The 19,503-nt window shown below is 43.1% G+C and overlaps 1 protein-coding gene across 1 annotated transcript in view; it reads left to right on the top strand.

Moving 5' to 3' along the window:
- RELN (reelin) overlaps positions 1-19,503 on the top strand; it is a 699,179-nt gene that overhangs the window by 658,379 nt on the left and 21,297 nt on the right. The window contains exons 58-61 of the mRNA XM_029615599.1: positions 8,066-8,139; positions 9,765-9,926; positions 11,579-11,736; positions 19,163-19,382. Of these exons, the coding sequence (XP_029471459.1) occupies positions 8,066-8,139; positions 9,765-9,926; positions 11,579-11,736; positions 19,163-19,382 (614 nt within the window). The remainder of the gene's footprint in view (positions 1-8,065; positions 8,140-9,764; positions 9,927-11,578; positions 11,737-19,162; positions 19,383-19,503) is intronic.

Genomic DNA, 19,503 nt, shown 5'->3' with positions numbered 1-19,503 from the left:
GGGCATTCTGGGCATCCACCACCCTCTGTGAAGAAATAATTCCTGACGTTGGTTCTAAATCGTCCTCCTGGAGTTTCATTTCATGACCCTTAATTCTACTGATTTCTTTTCAATGGAAAAGGTTTGATGTTTTTGCATCATTAAAAACTTTCAGGTATCTGAAGGTCTGCATCTTATCTCCCCTGCACCTCATCTCTTCCAGAGTATGCATATTCAGATCCTTCAGCCTCTCCTCATAAGTACTCCGATACACCATTTTGATTGCTCTTCTCTGGATGCCTCCATCCTGTCTCTATCCTTTTTGAGATACGGACTCCAGAACTGAACACAATGGGGTAGATTTTCAAAGGGTTGCACGCGTAAGATACCCGTGCAACCCCCGAAAACCTACCCCTGCCTCCCCCTGCACGCGCCGCGCCTGAGCCCCGGGACGCATGTATGTCCCGGGGCTTGCAAAAATGGGCGGAGCATGGGCGGTCCAGGGGCGAGGCGGGGCCTGAGCCTCCAGGCACAGCGGCCATTTGCCGCTGTGCCCGGGATCGCGGGCCGGCCGTTGGTTTGCGCGAACAAATCTGCGCCCACGCACAGGTTTTAAAATCTGCCCCAATATTCAAGGTGAGGCCTCATGAAGGACCTGTACAAAGACATCACCACCTCCATTTTCTAACTAGTTATTCCTCTCTTTATGCAGTCCATCATTCTTCTGGCTTTAGCTATTGCCTTGTCACATTGCTTCACCATCTTCATATCACCAGACACTATCACCCCAAGATCCTTCTCTTGGTCTGTACACATTAGTCTTTCACTCCCCATCACATGCAGCTGATTTGGATTACCTCATCCCAGATGCATGACTGCATTTCTTAGCATTGAATCCCAACTGCCAAATCTTTGACCATTCTTCAAGCTTTCTTAAATCACTTTTCATTCTCTCTGCTCTTTCAGGCATGTCAGCTCTTTTGCATATCTTAGTATCATCTGCAAATAGTAAACTTTACCTTCTATTCCTTCTGCAATGTCACTCACAAAGATATTGAACAGAACCGGTCCCAACACCAGTGCCTGTGGCACTCCATTTAACATGGTTCTCTCTTCAGAGTAAGTTCCATTTAGCATTATACACTGTCTCCTGTCAGTCAACCAGTTTGTAATCCATACCACCACCTTGGCGCTCACTCCCAAGCTTCTCATTTTATTCACAAGCCTCCAATCTGGAACCATATCAAAAGCTTTGCTGAAATCCAAGTAAATCACATTGAACATTCTTCCTTGATCCAATTCTCTAGTCATCCAGACAAAAAATTAATCAGATTTGTCTGAGTTCCCTTAGTATCCTGGGATGTACCTCATACAGGTCCTTGGTGAGGCCTCACCTGGAGTACTGTGTTCAGTTCTGGAGACTGTATCTCCGAAGAGACAGAGACAAGATGGAGGCGGTCCAGACAAGGGCGACAAAAAAGGTGGAGGGTCTTCATCGAATGACATACGAGGAGAGATTGAAGAATCTAAATATGTACACCCTGGAAGAAAGGAGGAGCAGGGGTGATATGATTCAGACTTTCAGATACTTGAAAGGCTTTAACGATCCAAAGACAACGACAAACCTTTTCCGTCAGAAAAAAATCAGCAGAACCAGAGGTCACGAGCTGAGGCTCCAGGGAGGAAGACTAAGAACCAATGTCAGGAAGTATTTCTTCACGGAGAGAGTGGTGGATGCCTGGAATGCCCTTCCGGAGGAAGTGGTGAAGACCCGAACTGTGAAGGACTTCAAAGGGGCATGGGATAAACACTGTGGATCCATCAAGTCTAGAGGACATGAATGAAGAGGGGGTGGCTCGCATACAGTATGCCGAACAAGCAGCAGCCCTCAAGGTAGAAGGGCTCAGAATAAAAGAACAACAGGAAGCCACAGCTGCCGCCACAGCCGCCGCCGAAGTGCATAGAAAGGCTGATCTAGAGATCGCCTTAGACCTGTTGTAGTAAAAGGGAGAAGCAGCAGCCCTTGAAGCCCAAATTAAAGGTCTTGTTGTGTGGGGGGGGGAGTTATCACAGCCACAAAAAGTAGCGGACGCAGGGATCAATAACCGGGGCCCGCAAGGCCAGGGGTGGGAGGATGCGGCAGAACACTGCACGGAGCGGCAGTAGCCACAGAGGCATTCACAGAGCGGGATGCCAGTGGTCGGTGTTCCACCTTCACGGAGCAGAAGGCTGGAGTGGCATTCACGGAGCGGGATGCCAATGGTATACCACCTTCACGGAGCGGAAGGATAGAGGGCTGCCATCTCCAAAAAAAAAAAAAGCAGAGGGGTGGGTAAGAGTATGTAAAATTACCGGTGAGGACATAGGCTATAGGTATTGCCAATTATTAGGCTTGTTCAATATTTGTTGATTGTTAATGTGGCTCGCGAGAATGAGCGCTACTACCTGGAGATAATACCCTTGTTCAATGTACATACACACGGTTAATGAGACTCCATCATTGCTCTAGGCTTCAACAGCAAGAGGAAATATGGAAGAAAAAAAAAAGGATTTGCATTCACAAAAAAGCAAGGTGTAGCTTGCTTGTTACGGCGGTTACTTCCCCAAACCAAATAAGCCGATACTTTACTTTCAATACATATCCAGCAGAGCTCTCTGCTTCAACGGCAGGGGAGAAAGTCTAATACTTCACTTTCAATGCATAGCTCTCTGCTTCAACAGCAGGGGGAATGTGGAAAAGAGGATCTGTATATGGACAACAACCAACAAGGTCTGAATTACATAGTCTGGGTGGACAAAGGCATGGGTGTAGCCTGCTTATTGCTGCGGTTACTACCCCTAATTAAGCTAGATATTCACTTGGATGTGGTTCTGGCACTGCTCTCTACATTGGTGGTGGGGTGGAGGGGAAATGGAACTAAGGGGTACTAAAAGCCAGGCGTAACAAGTATGAGAAAAAAAAAAGAGTGCATGGCTTGCTGGGCAGACTGGATGGGCCATTTGGTCTTCTTCTGCCGTCATTTCTATGTTTCTATATTTGGTCCCATGGCCTTGTCCACTTTCAGTTTTCCTAGCTCTTCCCATACATTCTCTTTTGTAAAAGGAGATAGTCTACCCCATTCTCTTCTAAGGTCTTGTAAACCAGCAGTGGTCCTTGTAAACCAGCAGCGGTCCTTCTCCAGACATCACTTGTGGTTTGATAGTTTGTGCTGCCTGCTCAAAATGGTCTGAATTCCTCAGGTAGTTTACCACTTGACCATCCCCCTTCACACCCAGTTCAGAACTCAGGCCAGGACATGGTCCTTTGCAGTCAGTCTAGCTATCTAGGCAGCCTGGAATGGACTGTCAGGAATAGTCTCTCGCATCAAACCTTTGGCCAGAGGTGGAACAACAAAGTCTAGTAACCCTAATGTCAGGCAACTCAAGCCATCAGCATGGGCAATTGCTTTACCAGGCTTGTACACCAATATATAGTCATAAGCACTCAGCATGATACTCCAACTTTGCATCTGTGGCAACAAGACAAGGGATGCAGGCTTCTCTTTGGAGAATACACACAACAGAGGCATGTGGTCATTATGGATTTCAAAAGCCTGGCTGTACACACAATTATAAAACTTTTTAACCCTAGCTATCAAAGCATGTGCTTTTCTATTAATCAGAGCATAATTGTGTTTAGATGATGCAAAGTTTGAAAATAGTAGGAAATCAGTGCCTCCATGCCATTTGGCAAAGCATGGCCTATCACACCCCCAGCACCATATTATGAGACATCACAAGTGAATATGAGAGGCCTCTGCTCATCATAGGGAAGGAACAGAGTCTAATGTCAGGAGTTTTTAATGTTCTGGAAAGCATCCACATATTATTTAAGAATTCTACGAATTTGCAGTGGTCTGTGATTCTGCGCAGCTCTGCCATATAGGTGGCAGTGCTCTCACTACAACCTTGATTCCTCTTTTGGAACTGAAATTTTTTCATTATGATGGATAGCGTAGGTGAGAAATTGGTCTTTAGCAATGCTATGATCTCCTCATCTGTCTTAGTGTTTGGCAAGGCCAGCGAGACCAGCGAACATTTGATAGTGCATGTTTTTCATCCACACACAGTCAAGAGAACACCCCATTTCTGTTCAGGGATCACAATCTTATTTGCTTCCAAATAGAATGACAGCATCTGCATAAGAGTCTCAAGCATTGGGCTGTCCCATATCAAATTCCAGCAGTGCCCATAGCAGCAGGTGAATGTGTTGTTCTGGTGTCCAAGTATGGCCTTGCCCTCTGAGTATGGTTGTTAATGCTGGACTCACCAATCAAAACCTGTACACTACTGTTGCCTGTACACACCTACAACAGCAGGATCCCATCCATGTCACCAGAAAAAGGGTGTAGAATATTAGGTGGAGCCAGCAGATGTTAATCAACTTTTCATGTACATCAGCACCCACCTGGGTGGGAATTGCACAGTCAGAAAAAGATAAAAGACAGGAACAAGAAGCAAGAGAGTGTCTAGGACAGAACCTGAACATTATATACAACAAGCATGCCTCTTGCTGTATACATAACAGAAAGGAAGAAGGAATTTTCCTGCACTTTTCAATTGTTTTTATTATTTGGATTTATTACCTACCTTTTTGAATAAAAGATTCACCCAAGGCGAGGTAACCTTGACCCTTAGCAGATCAAGAGCCTTTTCAATAATTAGGTGCCAAGAAAATGCTCCACCTTCCCCCCTCTCCCCACGTTTGGGTCCAGTTAGTAAATTTTCACAGAAGTTACTGTGCCTTCAGGAAGACCGTTGGGCAAACCGAATAACTGCTATAGCACTTTCAGCCCTACTTGAAAAGCACTAAGAAAATCTTAAAATAGTGAATATGAAACCAAGAACTGATTTGTTGCACAAGTTTATTTCCTATCGGCCCAAATTTTAAAAGACCCACAAGTATAAAAATCAGGCGTTACGTGTGTGGCCGGTCCTTGCACGCATTTTAGAACGGGCTCGGCCATGCACATAACCCCCGATACGCACACAAATGCCGGGCCTGCTGAAAGGGACAGGGGTCTGGGAGGGGTGGGACAGGATGCAGGCCAGGACAGAGCGGACTGGGAGGGAACTGGGGAAGCCCTACTCGCGTTGCTGCGCAGATTATTCTAAAATTCCCCCCCCCCCCCTTCCGTGTGTGGAGCAGGCCAACCGCCCACACATGCGCACACGGACATGAAAATCCGGCATGCATGTGCGCGCAGGAAATGTATTTTATAACATGCGTGCGCCCAACACACGTATGTTATAAAATCGGTGCGTCCGTGTGAGTGCACCAGGAAACGCGTGCCTTTAAAATCGATCCCTATATGTCATACAGTAGAAATATCATATTATCAACACATTGTGAGCAGAAAAATGTTAATATAAAAGCAACCATTAGACTAGAACCTTGCCCTCTAACCTTCCGAAAAAAACTTAAGACCTGGCTCTTCCTCCAGGCCTTCCCTTAACTTTCAAAACCATCATTTGTCTACCAGACAGGACTCCGCTTACCTGACTAAGCGCCCCGCCAAGTTTAGGCGTTATATTTATGCCTCTGTTTCTTTATCTCATTGCCTTATCTAGTTTATTCAGTTATGCTGTCCTTTACCTCTGGCTAACCTAGCCCCCAAGTTAATACCTCCTTGTTATATGTAACTTTCGCCTCTTGTTTATCGATTGATTAAGTTATACCCCTTGTTACATGTAAACCGATCTGATATGAATTTCTTTTCATGAAGGTCGGTATAGAAAAGTGTTAAATAAATAAATACATAAATACATAATTGCATCAGTAGCATGGGATCTTCTTAGTGTTTGGGTAATTGCCAGGTTCTTGTGGCCTGGTTTGGCCTCTGTTGGAAACAGGATGCTGGGCTTGATGGACCCTTGGTCTGACCCAGCATGGCAATTTCTTATGTTCTTATGTAAATTATAGCAGTAGCATAAAATCTCACCAGCAAAGGAGAAAGACTTTGGGAACAATGCTAGGTGATCTGGCCAGACTTCAAGAATTGTACAGCTGTTTGTGTTCCAACAAAAGTAAAATAAAAACAAAGTAAATGTTTACTCATTCATGTACTGTACTGGCCGTACCATGACTCACATTAGGCCTTTCCCTGTTATGAATGGTCTTGATTTTTTATTCACAGCACAGATCAGTTCATTTATTCTGTATAGAGCTCCATCTTGAATAAGCCAGCAAGTGGAAAAGTTATCTGAGTAAAGTTACCCAGATATTTAGAGAAACTTACCCAGATAAGTGTTCTGCTGAATATACTGGAATAAAGTTTTCTGGATAACTTACTTGTCTGACAAGACTAGTTAATATCCATCCAGACTTACCCAGCAAACTTTCCCCTAGATTCATCAAAATGCTATAAATTCTGCATGAATAACACCTGAAATAAGGTATGATTAGGAGAAGGAGAGAGAGAGAGAGAGAGAGACTCTAGGATGGTACACATAGTAGTCAACTATTTATACTACTATAGGAGGGCCAGCTAGTTACTGGAGGTGAGGTTTTGGTGGTGGTCTAGGGTTTTGGGGAATATGGTTTTGGAGATATGATGTGTTTGGAGTGAAGAAAGGAACACAAACATGAGATTTCCATAATGTTCTTTCGCCGTAGCTTGATGCACTCTCTACCAGTGTACTTTTTCTCACTTCAGATCACTTCAAATCTTCACTGATGAGTACTGTGTTGTTCATATGTCTCACTGTGCATGTAAAACTGGCCCCAAAACCCTAGACCACCACCAAAACCTCACCTCGAGTTACTAGCTGGCCCTCCTATAGTGGTATAAATAGTTGACTACTATGTGAACCATCCTAGAGTCTCTCTTTCTCTCTTCTCTCTCTCTCTCTTCTCTCTCTCTCTCTCTCTCCAATCCTTTTTTGGTCATAACACACAGCTATCACAGGTCATAACACTAGGAAAAAAGATGTAGTTATTTCCAGCATTATTGCCCGCAATAACATGAATAACACATGCATTGTGCTATCACACACAGCATTACCACATCTCATTTTCACTTACTCCTTCCAAAATCTGCCCATCTGAATACATTTTGCAAATTTGGATACGCAGCGCACACTGCAATAATTAAAGCATGCATTATCGCGGGTGTTAGGTTACTAATGCGATTTGATGAATGACCCTGTTTGTTTGGGTAGTGCTGAAACTGTACCTGCAAAATGTTTAGCCAAGAAACTGGGGAAAATATTCAAAGTTAACCAGACAAACCCTTCAAATAATCGCCTTCATAGTGGCAGTAAAACTGTATAAAGCTGATGGTTTCAGAATGATATTCAAGTCAGAAGCCATCATGATGCTTTTATTGCAGTAAAAGTATCTGTCAGGTTGGCCCTGTGGGTCAGGCTGTAGCAAAGTTTACCACTGCACAAAAGACTCCTGTTCAAATCCCATGTCTAACGGCAAGACTTGGGAATGTCATGGAAGTGATACACCTGGTGCCCAGGTAGGCAGGAAAGCAGCTGCTGCTATGCTGGCACCAGCATGGCACTGAGGAGATGGTCGCAGAGGTAAATGTCAACCCTTCGCTGGCGAGGAGAGTCAAAGTGTGTGAGCAGTTGAAAAGAGAATGACTTTAAGGGAATGTTTGCTGAAGACAGCTGTCGATAGCAAGTGGCTTGTGGATGTTTATAAATGACAGATTACATGGAAAAAAAATCTGGTTTTCTGTAAACTGTCGATAATAAGTAGATGCTAATGGTAAGCATATTGATATAAATTGGCTGCTATTGTACAGGACTCTTCATATGAAGAAAGGAGACAATGCAATGTGCACTAAGTCAGGTGAAAAAGCATTAGCAGAAATTAAGAAAGACTGGGATAAGCCAGAGGAGCTTCAATTGCAGGGAAGTGAGAGCAAAGTCAGACCTCAAATGGGGTCTGTGATACAGCAGCAATAAGAGGAAACGGAAAGACTAAATGTGCCTTGCAGGTCTTTATCTGCCATGACAGACTATGTTCCCATATGACTGATAATATTTTTGTGTATATATAATCAATCAATAATTAATGTTTGTTGTTTTTCAGATTGTGGTTGGCTGTGAAGCCAGTTCGTGTGGAAATCTTCACTCTGTGATGCTGGAGTACAGCAAGGATGCCAGGTAAGTTAGGAAATAAGACAAGGGAACAAACCCACCGATTATGGCACTTGCATCAGACAAAGACATGCATGAGTAAAATATCAACAATGTATTTTCAAAGCAGTCAATTCTCTTTTGAGCATAGCCTGAAGCAGCTGCTACTCAGTGACTACAACTGAAGTATTATTTTTTAATTTGCTATTCTGACCAAAGTACACAACACAGCACAATATTACTCGTGTCTTAAATTTTCACTGCCACATTAGATGTAGGAGTATAAAGGTATATCTGTAAGAGTATCCCTTAACGAGATATATACTGCCTTTATTTCTAATGTATGTATATATATATGTATATATAGTCAAACAAATTAAGACAGAGAAGAACTGTTTTAATTCTATAGTCCCTACCTATTACAAGAATATATTCCTGTTAATGAGGAACCAAAAAATGCTGTCATAACAAAGAGATCTTTAATTTTATTTATTTCATCATTTAATATAAAAATTATACAGGTTAACCATTTATTAAAACCACCCTCCAAAAAAACTTTTCAAACAAAAATCAAAATAATGTACATCTCAACCTTATAAGATATCATCCTAAAAATGGCCCTTTGTATGATCATAAGAATAAATTCTTCCAAAGATGCTTGATAATGAATGGCATTACCATCCAAATCAATCTTTTTGTTAATTGAAAGACCGTAATCAGTGTCTAAGTTATAGTTGCACTAATCACAAGATGACCATGCCAAACGCTCTTCTATTGCCAATGGATCTTAGAATAAAGATGAAACTTAAGGTTTATCTTCAAACCCCTTTGAAGTCAATCTTCAAACCCCGACATGAAGGCCTCGATGTTTCACCGCCAAGCGGCTTCGCCAGGAGGAAAATATCATCAATTCATATGCTACCACAAAAACAAAAGTGTCACAAATATCATACTCAATAATTTATATGCTGCCTCTTAAGAAGTTAATAAACAACACTAAACTTAAAATACTTACAAACTGGTTCAGTCATTAATTACCCATGAATTCACACTGTTTTGTATTGTCTACTTCAAAGACTGAAACGTCTCATAAATCTAAAATTCAAGATATATTCTGTTATTGTCAGGAAACCTCTGCTGAAAAAAACATGAATGCATTCTTATCTATCTGTGACTGATAGTGTGTATTTATTTTTAGTTGCATTTGGTAAATAAGGTAGGAATCTGACTGTAGATTGGGGTATTCCACTAGGATTAGCTTTATACCAAATTAGGAAGGTATTTGGGGGTGAATTCAAATATTTACAGGGGTTTCTTCCCCAGTAGTTTACAGGAGTTCACACAAATTCTGCAATGATTGTTTTGTAGAACTTTCATTCATAGAAACAGGAATCATGAATGACATTTGATTGATGACAGATTACAATATTTGTTGGTGCTGTCAAACAGGTCACGATATTGGCATATTATCAGGTATTGTAGACATGTCTCCTCTTGGAGTAAGAGAAGTTGTCAGTTTGTGACTTACTGTTCCTGGGAACTGTTATTAAGAAGGGTCAGTTTAACTCTAAAATCACTCCTAAGTAGTACATGTATTTGCACCTTTCCTTATTCTTCTCAATGGTTCCGACAGCATGTCTTCTTTGTCACAGGACAGATGTATGGCAACTTGTCCAGGCACAATGCCTTCCTTCCTCCTCCAATAGCATTGGGTGCTCCCCCTTTCAATTTCATGAAGCTACCATCTACAACTCCGTCAATAGCTCAACCTGGAAGAGAGTGACTCTGCAGCTACCCGATCACGTCTCATCCAGGTACTTTATAATACAAAGCTCATGTTTTTAAAAAGCCCAGAGTGTGGATGGGTGCCCAAGATTTGTGATAAATGAGGTTGAACGATACAGAATGCCTAGCAAGCTTGCATATTTCATATGATTGTAGCATTCTTATGCTCTCCCTAGTCTCTGGCCAGCTTCATTGTTCTGACTTGCTGAGGCTGGGCTCTTGGTGCAGCAAACAATACAGATTTCATTGATTAGTGGTACCACTCCCAAGTGGTGAAATCTGTGCCCACCTTCTTCAGGCTCCAGGCAGCACTTCTCATGGTTGAGGGATTGCAGTATCCACGGTTTCCTCCAAAAAGCTGTTCAAAATACGCAGCCCTACTTGTCTTTTGGGAGAGGAGAGGGGAAAATGTCAAACGCATTGTTATGTTTTAGTGAAATAACCAAAATCTTAGGGCCGGATTTTAAAAAGGTTATGCGCGTCGGGCCTATTTTAAAAAGGCCTGGTGACGCACGTAAAGCCCCAGAAAGCGTGTAAGTCCCAGGGCTTTACAAAAGGGCGGGTCCGGAGGCGGGGCAGGGCAGAGCCAGAGGCCTCCAACAGAGCAGCCATTGCCGCTGTGTCGGAGGATCGTGTGCCAGCAGCCTGCCGGCGCACGCAACTTGCGCCTGCCCAGAGGTAGGCGAAAAAGGTAAAATAAAAATTTTGGGGGGGGTTAGAGTAGGGCTAGGGGGGGAAAGGTTAGGGGAAGGGGTGGGAAGGTCAGGTTAGGGGGAAGGGAAGTTCCCTTTCAGGCACGCATGTTATAAAATCGGGTGTACATGTGCGCACGTATGTAGGCTGTGCACACTTCTTTTAAAATCTACCCCTTAGAGTCTTATAACATTAATAAAAACTTAAAGTTAGTACTCAAGTGTATTAATTAAAAAATGTCTTATTAGTTTGCAGTGCACTGTGAAGAGTCTAGTTGTATGATGAAACTAGGATGCGTTTCCTCCATGAGCGAGGCAGCAATTACTATGCAACAGACAAAAAAACATAGTGACATTGGGTGCAACATAAAATTACAGCCCTGGAACCAGTTAATGTACTTAAAATAGGACGTTGTTAAGCATTACAAATTGTTTTTATCAAAAAAAGGAAACAGGACACAGAAAATATGTCATTAGCTGTAGAATGCACTGTACTATATTATTAAATACTAGCAGGATAATAACATAGAAAGAGGAAGGGAGGAGGGTTTGTTGCAATCCCAAAAATGGAAACTCTATATCTAGAAACATAGAAACATGACGACAGGAAAAGACCATATGGCCCATCTAGTCAGCCCACCCGTCCAGACTAGATGGCCATATGGTCTTTTTCGGCCATCATGTTTCGATGTTTCCAGATACCTGCATTTTATTCTGCAGTGTTTTACTGATAACAGTGGCATAAATTCCAATCAAGGGCCCTCAAGTGACAATTTTGGAAAGGCCCCCAGAACGGGGGGGGCACCTCAGAAAATACAAGAGAGGCTCCAAATTGGGCCCTATTCTTCCTTGGCCTCCCCTGCACTGCTAGGGTTCCTTGGGCAGAGTTTATGCCACTAACTGTGGAAGCACTTGCTGAGATGGATGATTAATTCTGTGACATGACACATGCACAGCACAGGAAATTCATCCATTTTTGTTTGCTGCAGTGCCACGCAGTTCCGGTGGATTCAGAAAGGAGATGAAGCAGAGAAGCAGAGCTGGGCGATAGATCATGTGTATATCGGCGAGGCTTGTCCTAAGCTTTGCATTGGTCACGGATACTGCACAACTGGAGCCATCTGTATCTGTGATGAAGGATACCAAGGTCAGAAATCTTTATTTGTTTAATTTGATGACCAGATTAAGTCAAACGCCTTGCTTTCAATCAAGCACCAGATTTTCATGTTCACATGTTGGTTTTATTCCTTTCCTTAATTTCTCCTAAAGAAATAATATTGGAGAATACAGAATTGGAAGGAACATTGAACCACAGGGAGGAGTTAAGATGGCTGTACTGTGTGGGCACCAGTAACCCGAGCTTCTACGTGGTTCCTTGCTTCCCATAACATTGTTGATTTTATTGCTCCAATTTTCTATTTTATTTGAGGTTTAATATGGGGAAGTGAAAGGCAAGCTGAGAATCTTTCCCTCCATGGCAGCCATGAATTCCTTAATTATCCAGCCGATGTAGAGTTTATATCCAGATCTGTCCTTGGAAGATACATGTTGTGCTGGAGCTCCCTCCATACTTGGAGGCAACACTGAGTTGAGCTTGGAGGAGTGATTTCCTCCTAAGTTGCTATTTGTGGTAGCAGGAGCAGGGCCGGCAGCATCCACAAAGATATATGGGCGTATCCTGCGTAGAGGTGAAGTGTCAAGCCTGGCAATCCCAGTTTAGATGAGATTTGATGGGGGAGGTGGAAATCTTTGGAGCCTTGACTTGCCATCAGAGGAGCCAGGGATAAGAAATGGAGGTCAACTTTGCATGCACCTTGGAACATCACATTGGAGGAAATTTGGAAAACCATAATCTGGCTGGAAGAGGCTATGTCAGGTCATAAAGGTTCTTTGGATAAGTCTATATTAGAGTTCAGTACCAACCATATCTAAGCAGAACATGTTAAAGTAAACTAGTGATCGTGTTACAGTTTTGGAAGGACCAGTTGGAATCAGCTCAGAACTTGGATAATTCTTTTCTTGGAAGTGGATCTTGTCTTTTCTAAGGTGGAAATATTGGAGATTGCCATCAGGAGAAGTAACTATATCCGACTAATTTACCCCACATAGCAAGTATGGCCCTGCTGGCTACGTTCAAAAGATATCTGCATAAAGTTCATACGTTCCTAGAGAAAGTGATGCCTCCAGTTACAATGGTTTTTTATCTACACTTGGCTAAATGTGCAGCTGGGTGGCAGGAAACTAACGGGAAGGATCAGCTCTCAATAGACTGGACCAATTCCATTTCCTGCAATCTTCTCAGTAAACTACCCAAGCAACCATGATAGCTACATATTTTTTCAAAATGAACAAGGATAGGATGCTAATATATTTTTTCTGCAATATAGACATAAGAACATAAGAACATAAGAAATTGCCATGCTGGGTCAGACCAAGGGTCCATCAAGCCCAGCATCCTGTTTCCAACAGAGGCCAAAATCAGGCCACAAGAACCTGGCAATTACCCAAACATTTCTTTTTAAGTCACAAAATACATATATTTCCAGATGTTTGCTGGACAACCCAGTTGAGCTAAAAACAAATTTTGGCTCTGTTTCAGGAAATTATTTCCTTAGGCACAGAATTTTGTTTTCAAAAATTTCCCTGCAAACATGCAATTAGAATTGAAGGAAATGAGAACATGTTTGAGCAATTAGAGCAAAGAAGAGGCCTAGCAGCAGCAGAAGAAAATAAGAGGCCCTGTCTGCTTATAGAGCTCATCCCTCTCACAGCCACAACAGAAAGGGGGACTGAACCTGATGGACAATATGTGTGGGTGTGTATGTGATAGAACATGGATTTGCATGAGAGAGAGTATCTCTATGTGATGTAAGAGAGAGCATTGGTGTATGTGTGTGTGCATATGTGTGAGAGCATGTGCATGTGTGAACATGTATGAGAGCAACTATGCGAGTGTATATGTATGAGAGAGCAACTGCGTGTGGGTAAGAGAGAGAATCTATTCGTGTGCCTGAGAGCATGTTTATGTATGAGAGAGCATGAGTTCAGCATGTGAAAGAGTAAGTGTATGTGTGTGAGCAAGTGTGAGAGTATTGTGTATGGGTGTGAGAGCATCTGTGTGTGTGTGTGTATGCGTGTGTGTGTAAGAGCAAGTGTGAGAGAGAGAGGGAGGAGAAAGTTCCCCTGCTGTCCCCTCCACCCCCCCAACTGTGAGAGCATGTGTGTGCTGGCTCAATAATGTTCTGTTCCCAGCAGTGGGTACATGTTTGTGTCTGTATATACTGTAGCTTAACTGTGCTTAGTGCAGTTCTTACTTTTTGTAACCTACGATAAAAACCTATGAGCCTTGCCTTTAAGGGAACTTGCCCTTAAGAGAAGTTCCCTCTCCCTTGCTTTCTCTCTCTTGGGAAGAGCCTGAATGCCCTCTCAATTTAACTTGAGTCTTCTTAAGTGCCTCATAGGCTCGAGGAGCTGTCCTTCATGCGCCCCCTGTGTCACATGGGTCCTAGATTCATTGCCATTGGACCTTGCTCCGCCCCCAGCTTGTGGAGGCGTTTTCTGTAACAGCTTTCTGGGAAACTTTCAGTCTAGTCTAGCCCATATATGGCTTCAAAGCCAGGAGCACTTGCAAGCTCTGTGAAATGATTAGCTTTTTTACTGTGCTGGCTCAATAAAAAAACATCCGAGTTCTTCTCATCCAGACAGCTAACTTTCCTTCCCAATCATGTAGTTTTTTATTACTTAAATTTATTTATTTATTTATTTAAAACTTTTCTATATCGTCGTATAGTAGAGCACCATCACAACGGTTTACAGTCAGGCACAAATATGTGGTTTCTCAATTATCCATAGGGTGCCATTATTATACGGTTACATAGTTCAATCATATACTTTAAATGGGGAATGGGTGTGGTTACCATTTATGATTTGCTGTCTTTCTAATTTAATACTTAATTGTGAGAAAATAATAAAAATAAGCAATTCTGCTTTTTTTCTCTTGTTGACTTCCTGCTTTGTGTATGTGTTGTTATTCCGCTACCTCACTGTGAAATGCTTTTTTGAAGAGCCATGTTTTTAAGCCTTTTTTAAAGAGTTTTAAGTCCTTCATTAGTCTTAATTCCAGGGGTAATGTGTTCCATAGTAATGGTCCTGCCAGATAGTGCTCTCTCTCTAACTTGGGTCAATTTTGCTGTTTTGACTGAGGGTATGGTTAGCAGAGCTTTATTGGCCGATCTGAGATTTCTTTGAGGGACATGTAATTGTAATGCGGTGTTTAGCCAGTCAGAATTTTCGTCATTAATTAGCTTATGAACTGTGCATAGTGTTTTAAATTGAACTCTCTGTTCTATTGGGAGCCAGTGTAGATCTGCAAGTGTTTGGGTGATATGATCTCTTCTGCCTTTAAATTGTTGCATTCCAAACGTGTAGCCCCAGACAAAGATCTTTGTAGCTGGAAATAGGTAGGAGAGGGGAGAACAGAGTTTCTTGGGATGCAAGGTGAGAAGACAAAAGGGTTCTGAAGCTGATTTAATCTTTAGAAATAAAGCGATAAGAAGGAATATAAAAAAAGTCAATCGTTTCACAGAGCTTGCAAGTGCTCTTGGCTTTGAAGCCGTATAGGCTAGACTAGACTAAAAGTTTCCCAGAAAGTTGTTACAGAAAACGCTTCGACAAGCTGGGGGCAGGGGGAGCAAGGTCCACTGGCAACGAACTTAGGACCCATGTGACACATGGGGAGCATGAAGGACAGCTCCTCAAGCCTATGAGGCACTTAAGAAGACTCACGTTAGATTGAGAGGGCATTCAAGCTCTTCCCAAGTGAGAGAAAGCAAGGGGGAGGGAACTTCTCTTAAGGGCAAGTTCCCTTAAAGGCAAGGCTCACGGGTTTTTATCATGAGTTACAAAAGGTAAGAACTGTACTAAGCGCAGATAAGTTACAGTATATACAGACACAAACATGTACCCACTGCTGGGGACAGAACAATGTGTATGTTCGAGAGAGGATGTGTGAGAGCATCTATATGTATGTGAGCACATGTATGAGCATGAAAGAACTTGTGTGAGAGAGAGAGGGAGGAGAAAGTTCACTGTCCCCACCCCTCCCCCCCCCAACACACACTAATCCACAGAAATCTCGGGGTGACCAGAAATCAAAAGTTTCTAGGTATGGAAAGCGGGAATATTTTTATTCTTACTAGATTAAATTATTGGGTGCTATTTAAAGTGCTTGCTAGTTTGAAATATTTTATTGGTGTTTGGGAAATGTTTTTATTATTTTTGTATGAGATTTTAATTATTGGATGTTCTATTCATCAACTGTTTTGAAACATTTATTCTTTTTATTAATATGGTTTTACTATTATGATTGTTTTATATTCTTTGATTTTTTTTGTTTGATGTTTTATGAGAAAAGGTATTTTCTATTTTTACATTGTTGCACTGCATATAGTCTGGCTTGTGCTTTGTTTGTTTATGCTTTATGATCTCTCTGTTCTGTATTTGGTGATGGTCTGACTGTGTTCTGCATATGTGACTGAGGTGAGGTATCCTGCTAGTGTGTAGTTTATGTAGAGATCTATAGCAGCCTGGCTTGCTCTGTTTTCCTAATAGGAGGTGTATTGGTGTTTAGGGCATGGTGTAATATTTGCAGTGTTGCTGTTGTGGGAGTCTCAGTTTAGTGGACCCTTGGGCCGACCTGCTGGAGACTGGGAAGAGATGGACAATGTCTCTGATGAACAGCAGGCCGGGAGGCAGATGTTCAGGCGGGACGTAGATGCTCTTCACCCTGGAAGCTGGTGCCCTCCCGGGAGGAGCCCGTAGGAGCCCAACCACTGGGACTTAGGTGGCTTCACCCTTAGAAGCCGAAGCACCCCCGGGAGGAGCCCGTAGGGGCCTGGCCGCTGGGACTTAGGCTGGTTGTGGATCAGGACAGGTAACTGTAACCAGACTAGGACAGTAGCGATACTGTAACTGGGTTTGGGTTCTGGAACCAGGCAGGAACTGTAGCAAGACTCGGGTACTGGAACCAGGCAGGAACTGTAGCAGGCAGGCAGGAACCAAGCAGGTACTGTAGCAGGAACGGAGCGACGAAACCAAGCGAGTCACTCCGGGGCACAGCGCAACAGGAAACCGGGATGCTAACCCGTTGCAAGGCAAAGGCTGGATGGCCGCGGCCGGCTTATCAAGGCCGCGGCGTCTGACGTCAGGAATTGGGCGGAGTCAGCACCGGCGGGAAACGGGCTACAAAGGCACCCAAGTAGCACGCGCACGCGCCTAGGAGCAGGGCATCCACCGGCCCCTTCACGGTGGTGCTGCCCCAGCGGGGCTGCGCCGCCAAACAGGCCACAAGCCAGGACTCCGGAGATGGGAGCAAGTCCTGGAATCAAGAGGTAAGGGCCTGGCCGCGGTGCTCGCGGCCAGGACCGCAACAGTTGCCTTTTCAAATATAAGGTTTTTTCATTTTGAATTAGTGCTCTTTTTTTAGTATGGAAGGCTTACTACTATATTGTAATTGTATATATTTTGTTATAATGTAACTTTTTCATCCCTGTTTTCCTCCTCTTCCTCCTTTCTTTCTGTTTTATGTAAACTGATGTGATGTCCATACGAACTTCGGTATATAAAAGTGTTAAATAAATAAATAAATATAAAAGTGTTAAATACATAAATAGATAAACAAACAAACAAATAAATAAATAACTGTAATCCAGTTTACTCTTGGCTTTCCGAGGACAAAGCTCACACCCAACAAGAATTACAATAGGCCTAATACCATATGCACTCCCAGTATGTTTTTTCCTTTTTTGCAGAGTTTTCTGGTTGGCACCACAGCAATGCATGTAAAAATAATATACACGTTGTTGTAATATTTTTATCTCGGAAGTCTGTATTTTGAATGTCCTTTTGTCGCGTAAAATTGGTTATCATAAATGCTGAATTTTTTTATTGTGTGTAGTGAGGGCAGGGGGCTGTGGGCCCAAGGTTGAAAAGGGCCTAGTCTGCCTTATGCCCTTGCATCGGCCCGGAGAGAGTGTGCCACACCCAGACCACCACCATGCACCCATCTCCCACTTCTCCAGGTGAAAATGCTGGGGAAAGGTGGGAGGCAGGTCGTGTAGGGTTCGTAGGAGTGTGGCAGGGTTGCCAGTTTCCTAGATACAACATCGCTGAAGCTCTGCCACGCCTCTGGGGACTCTGACCCCTGCTTTCCCCCTTCTGCAACATTTCAAATCCCTGAAGGGGCCAGACTACCAAGAGACTCCCCTCTTGCTGATTTGATCTGTGCCGTACCCTGGTGGCGCGGGATGGGGGGCGGGGCGTGGGGAGCGCCATCTTATCCCTCACCTCAGGCAGCAGATCATCTTGAACCGCCCCTGTCAGGGTACATGACTACGTAGGGCTAGAGGAAGGCGCACTCTGTAGCCCTGACTGAGGATTTGTCACTGCAGAGGATGCACTGGGCAGGATAGGGTCAAGGGTTAGAAATATGGATGAACTCCGGATAGCTGCAAATGAAGACTCGTGGCCTTTATTGCTCAGCGAGCGTCAGTTTCTGATTGAGCTGGAAGTAAAAAAGCAGCCCGAGGGAAAACTGCTAGCTAAAAAAAAAAAAAGTAACAAGAGAAAAAAAGAAGCCTGGGAGCCTCTGTCACTTTGAACAAGCCCTCTAGCAAAATCAAACCGTGGAACTAGGAGGGAGTGTGGCGACGAAGGTACCTACCCTCCCGCTTGGTGGTTTTGTTCAGTGGTGCATACATTTTGGGAGCTGATTGCTCAGCAGAGCTTTTGTTGGACTCTGCTTCAGTTGTGCCTTTTGGGCATTTTGGAGACCAAGGGACTGCACAGAAATATTAGCTAGCTGGTGTCACACCTTTTGGATGCAGCACGCTTGACAATTGCATTTTATTGGGAAGCATCCCCTGTGATGACGTTCGGTGTAGCAGATATTGCAGTAATGGAGCATATTACACACAAGCGCTTCAAGAGGATTCAGCTGAATACGGTTAAGGTGCGGAAACCCTACTGGAACTGGAGAGAGCAGACTGATGAGGGTGGCATTCCTTGAATTGGGTTACTTATATTGACTTTTGTCTAATGTTGTGAAATGGATAAATGCTATGCTATTAAGGTTTGCTTTTTCTCTGTACAGTCCTCTTTGTTTGCCGAGGTGTTACAATTATGGTTGTTTTAATGGAAACCTTTAAGAGTTTGAAATAAAACAGTGGAACGATGCTAGCATGACTTTTATATAATTATATATAAATAGTCCATTATTATTTAGCATTGTGAAAAATACCTGACAGTGTCATGGGCAGAATATTTACATACCAGTATATAGTCATTGTGTATACAGATATGTAAGCAGTTCCAGGACTCTGATGGCAAGTCTAGAGGTCAGATTGTGACAAATACCAGCTCAGCATGTAACTGTCAATGTTATTCATGCAGTGTCATGCTGTGCCCAAACTCTACTTTGACCATTGCATTGACCTTCTTATGAAATCACATTTAGGCCTTCATATGTTTTTAAATGCTTGCTTTTTCATGGTAACATTTCTAAATTTTGGTTTCAGGTGACGACTGTTCTATTTTCAGCCATGACCTTCCCAGTTACATCAAAGATAACTTTGAATCTGAAAAAGTCACGGAGATAAACTGGCAGACTATTCAGGGCGGAGTAATAGGCAATGGATGTGGACAGCTGGCTCCATATGCTCATGGAGACTCATTGTACTTCAATGGATGTCAGATAAGACAAGCCATTACTAAGCCCCTGGATCTCACCAGAGCAAGGTAACTAGTTTCCTAGGCTAATTAAGTGCAAATTCATGCAAAATGCACTGCTGGACTTTTGCCCTGATTCTTACATTCAGTCCCAGGATGGTAAAATCAGGCAGTGCAGTGTTTTTTGCAA

This window comes from Rhinatrema bivittatum, chromosome 9 (assembly GCF_901001135.1).
Source record: "Rhinatrema bivittatum chromosome 9, aRhiBiv1.1, whole genome shotgun sequence".
Taxonomy (NCBI): Eukaryota; Metazoa; Chordata; class Amphibia; order Gymnophiona; family Rhinatrematidae; genus Rhinatrema; species Rhinatrema bivittatum.
This window is presented reverse-complemented; position numbering and strand designations above follow the sequence as displayed.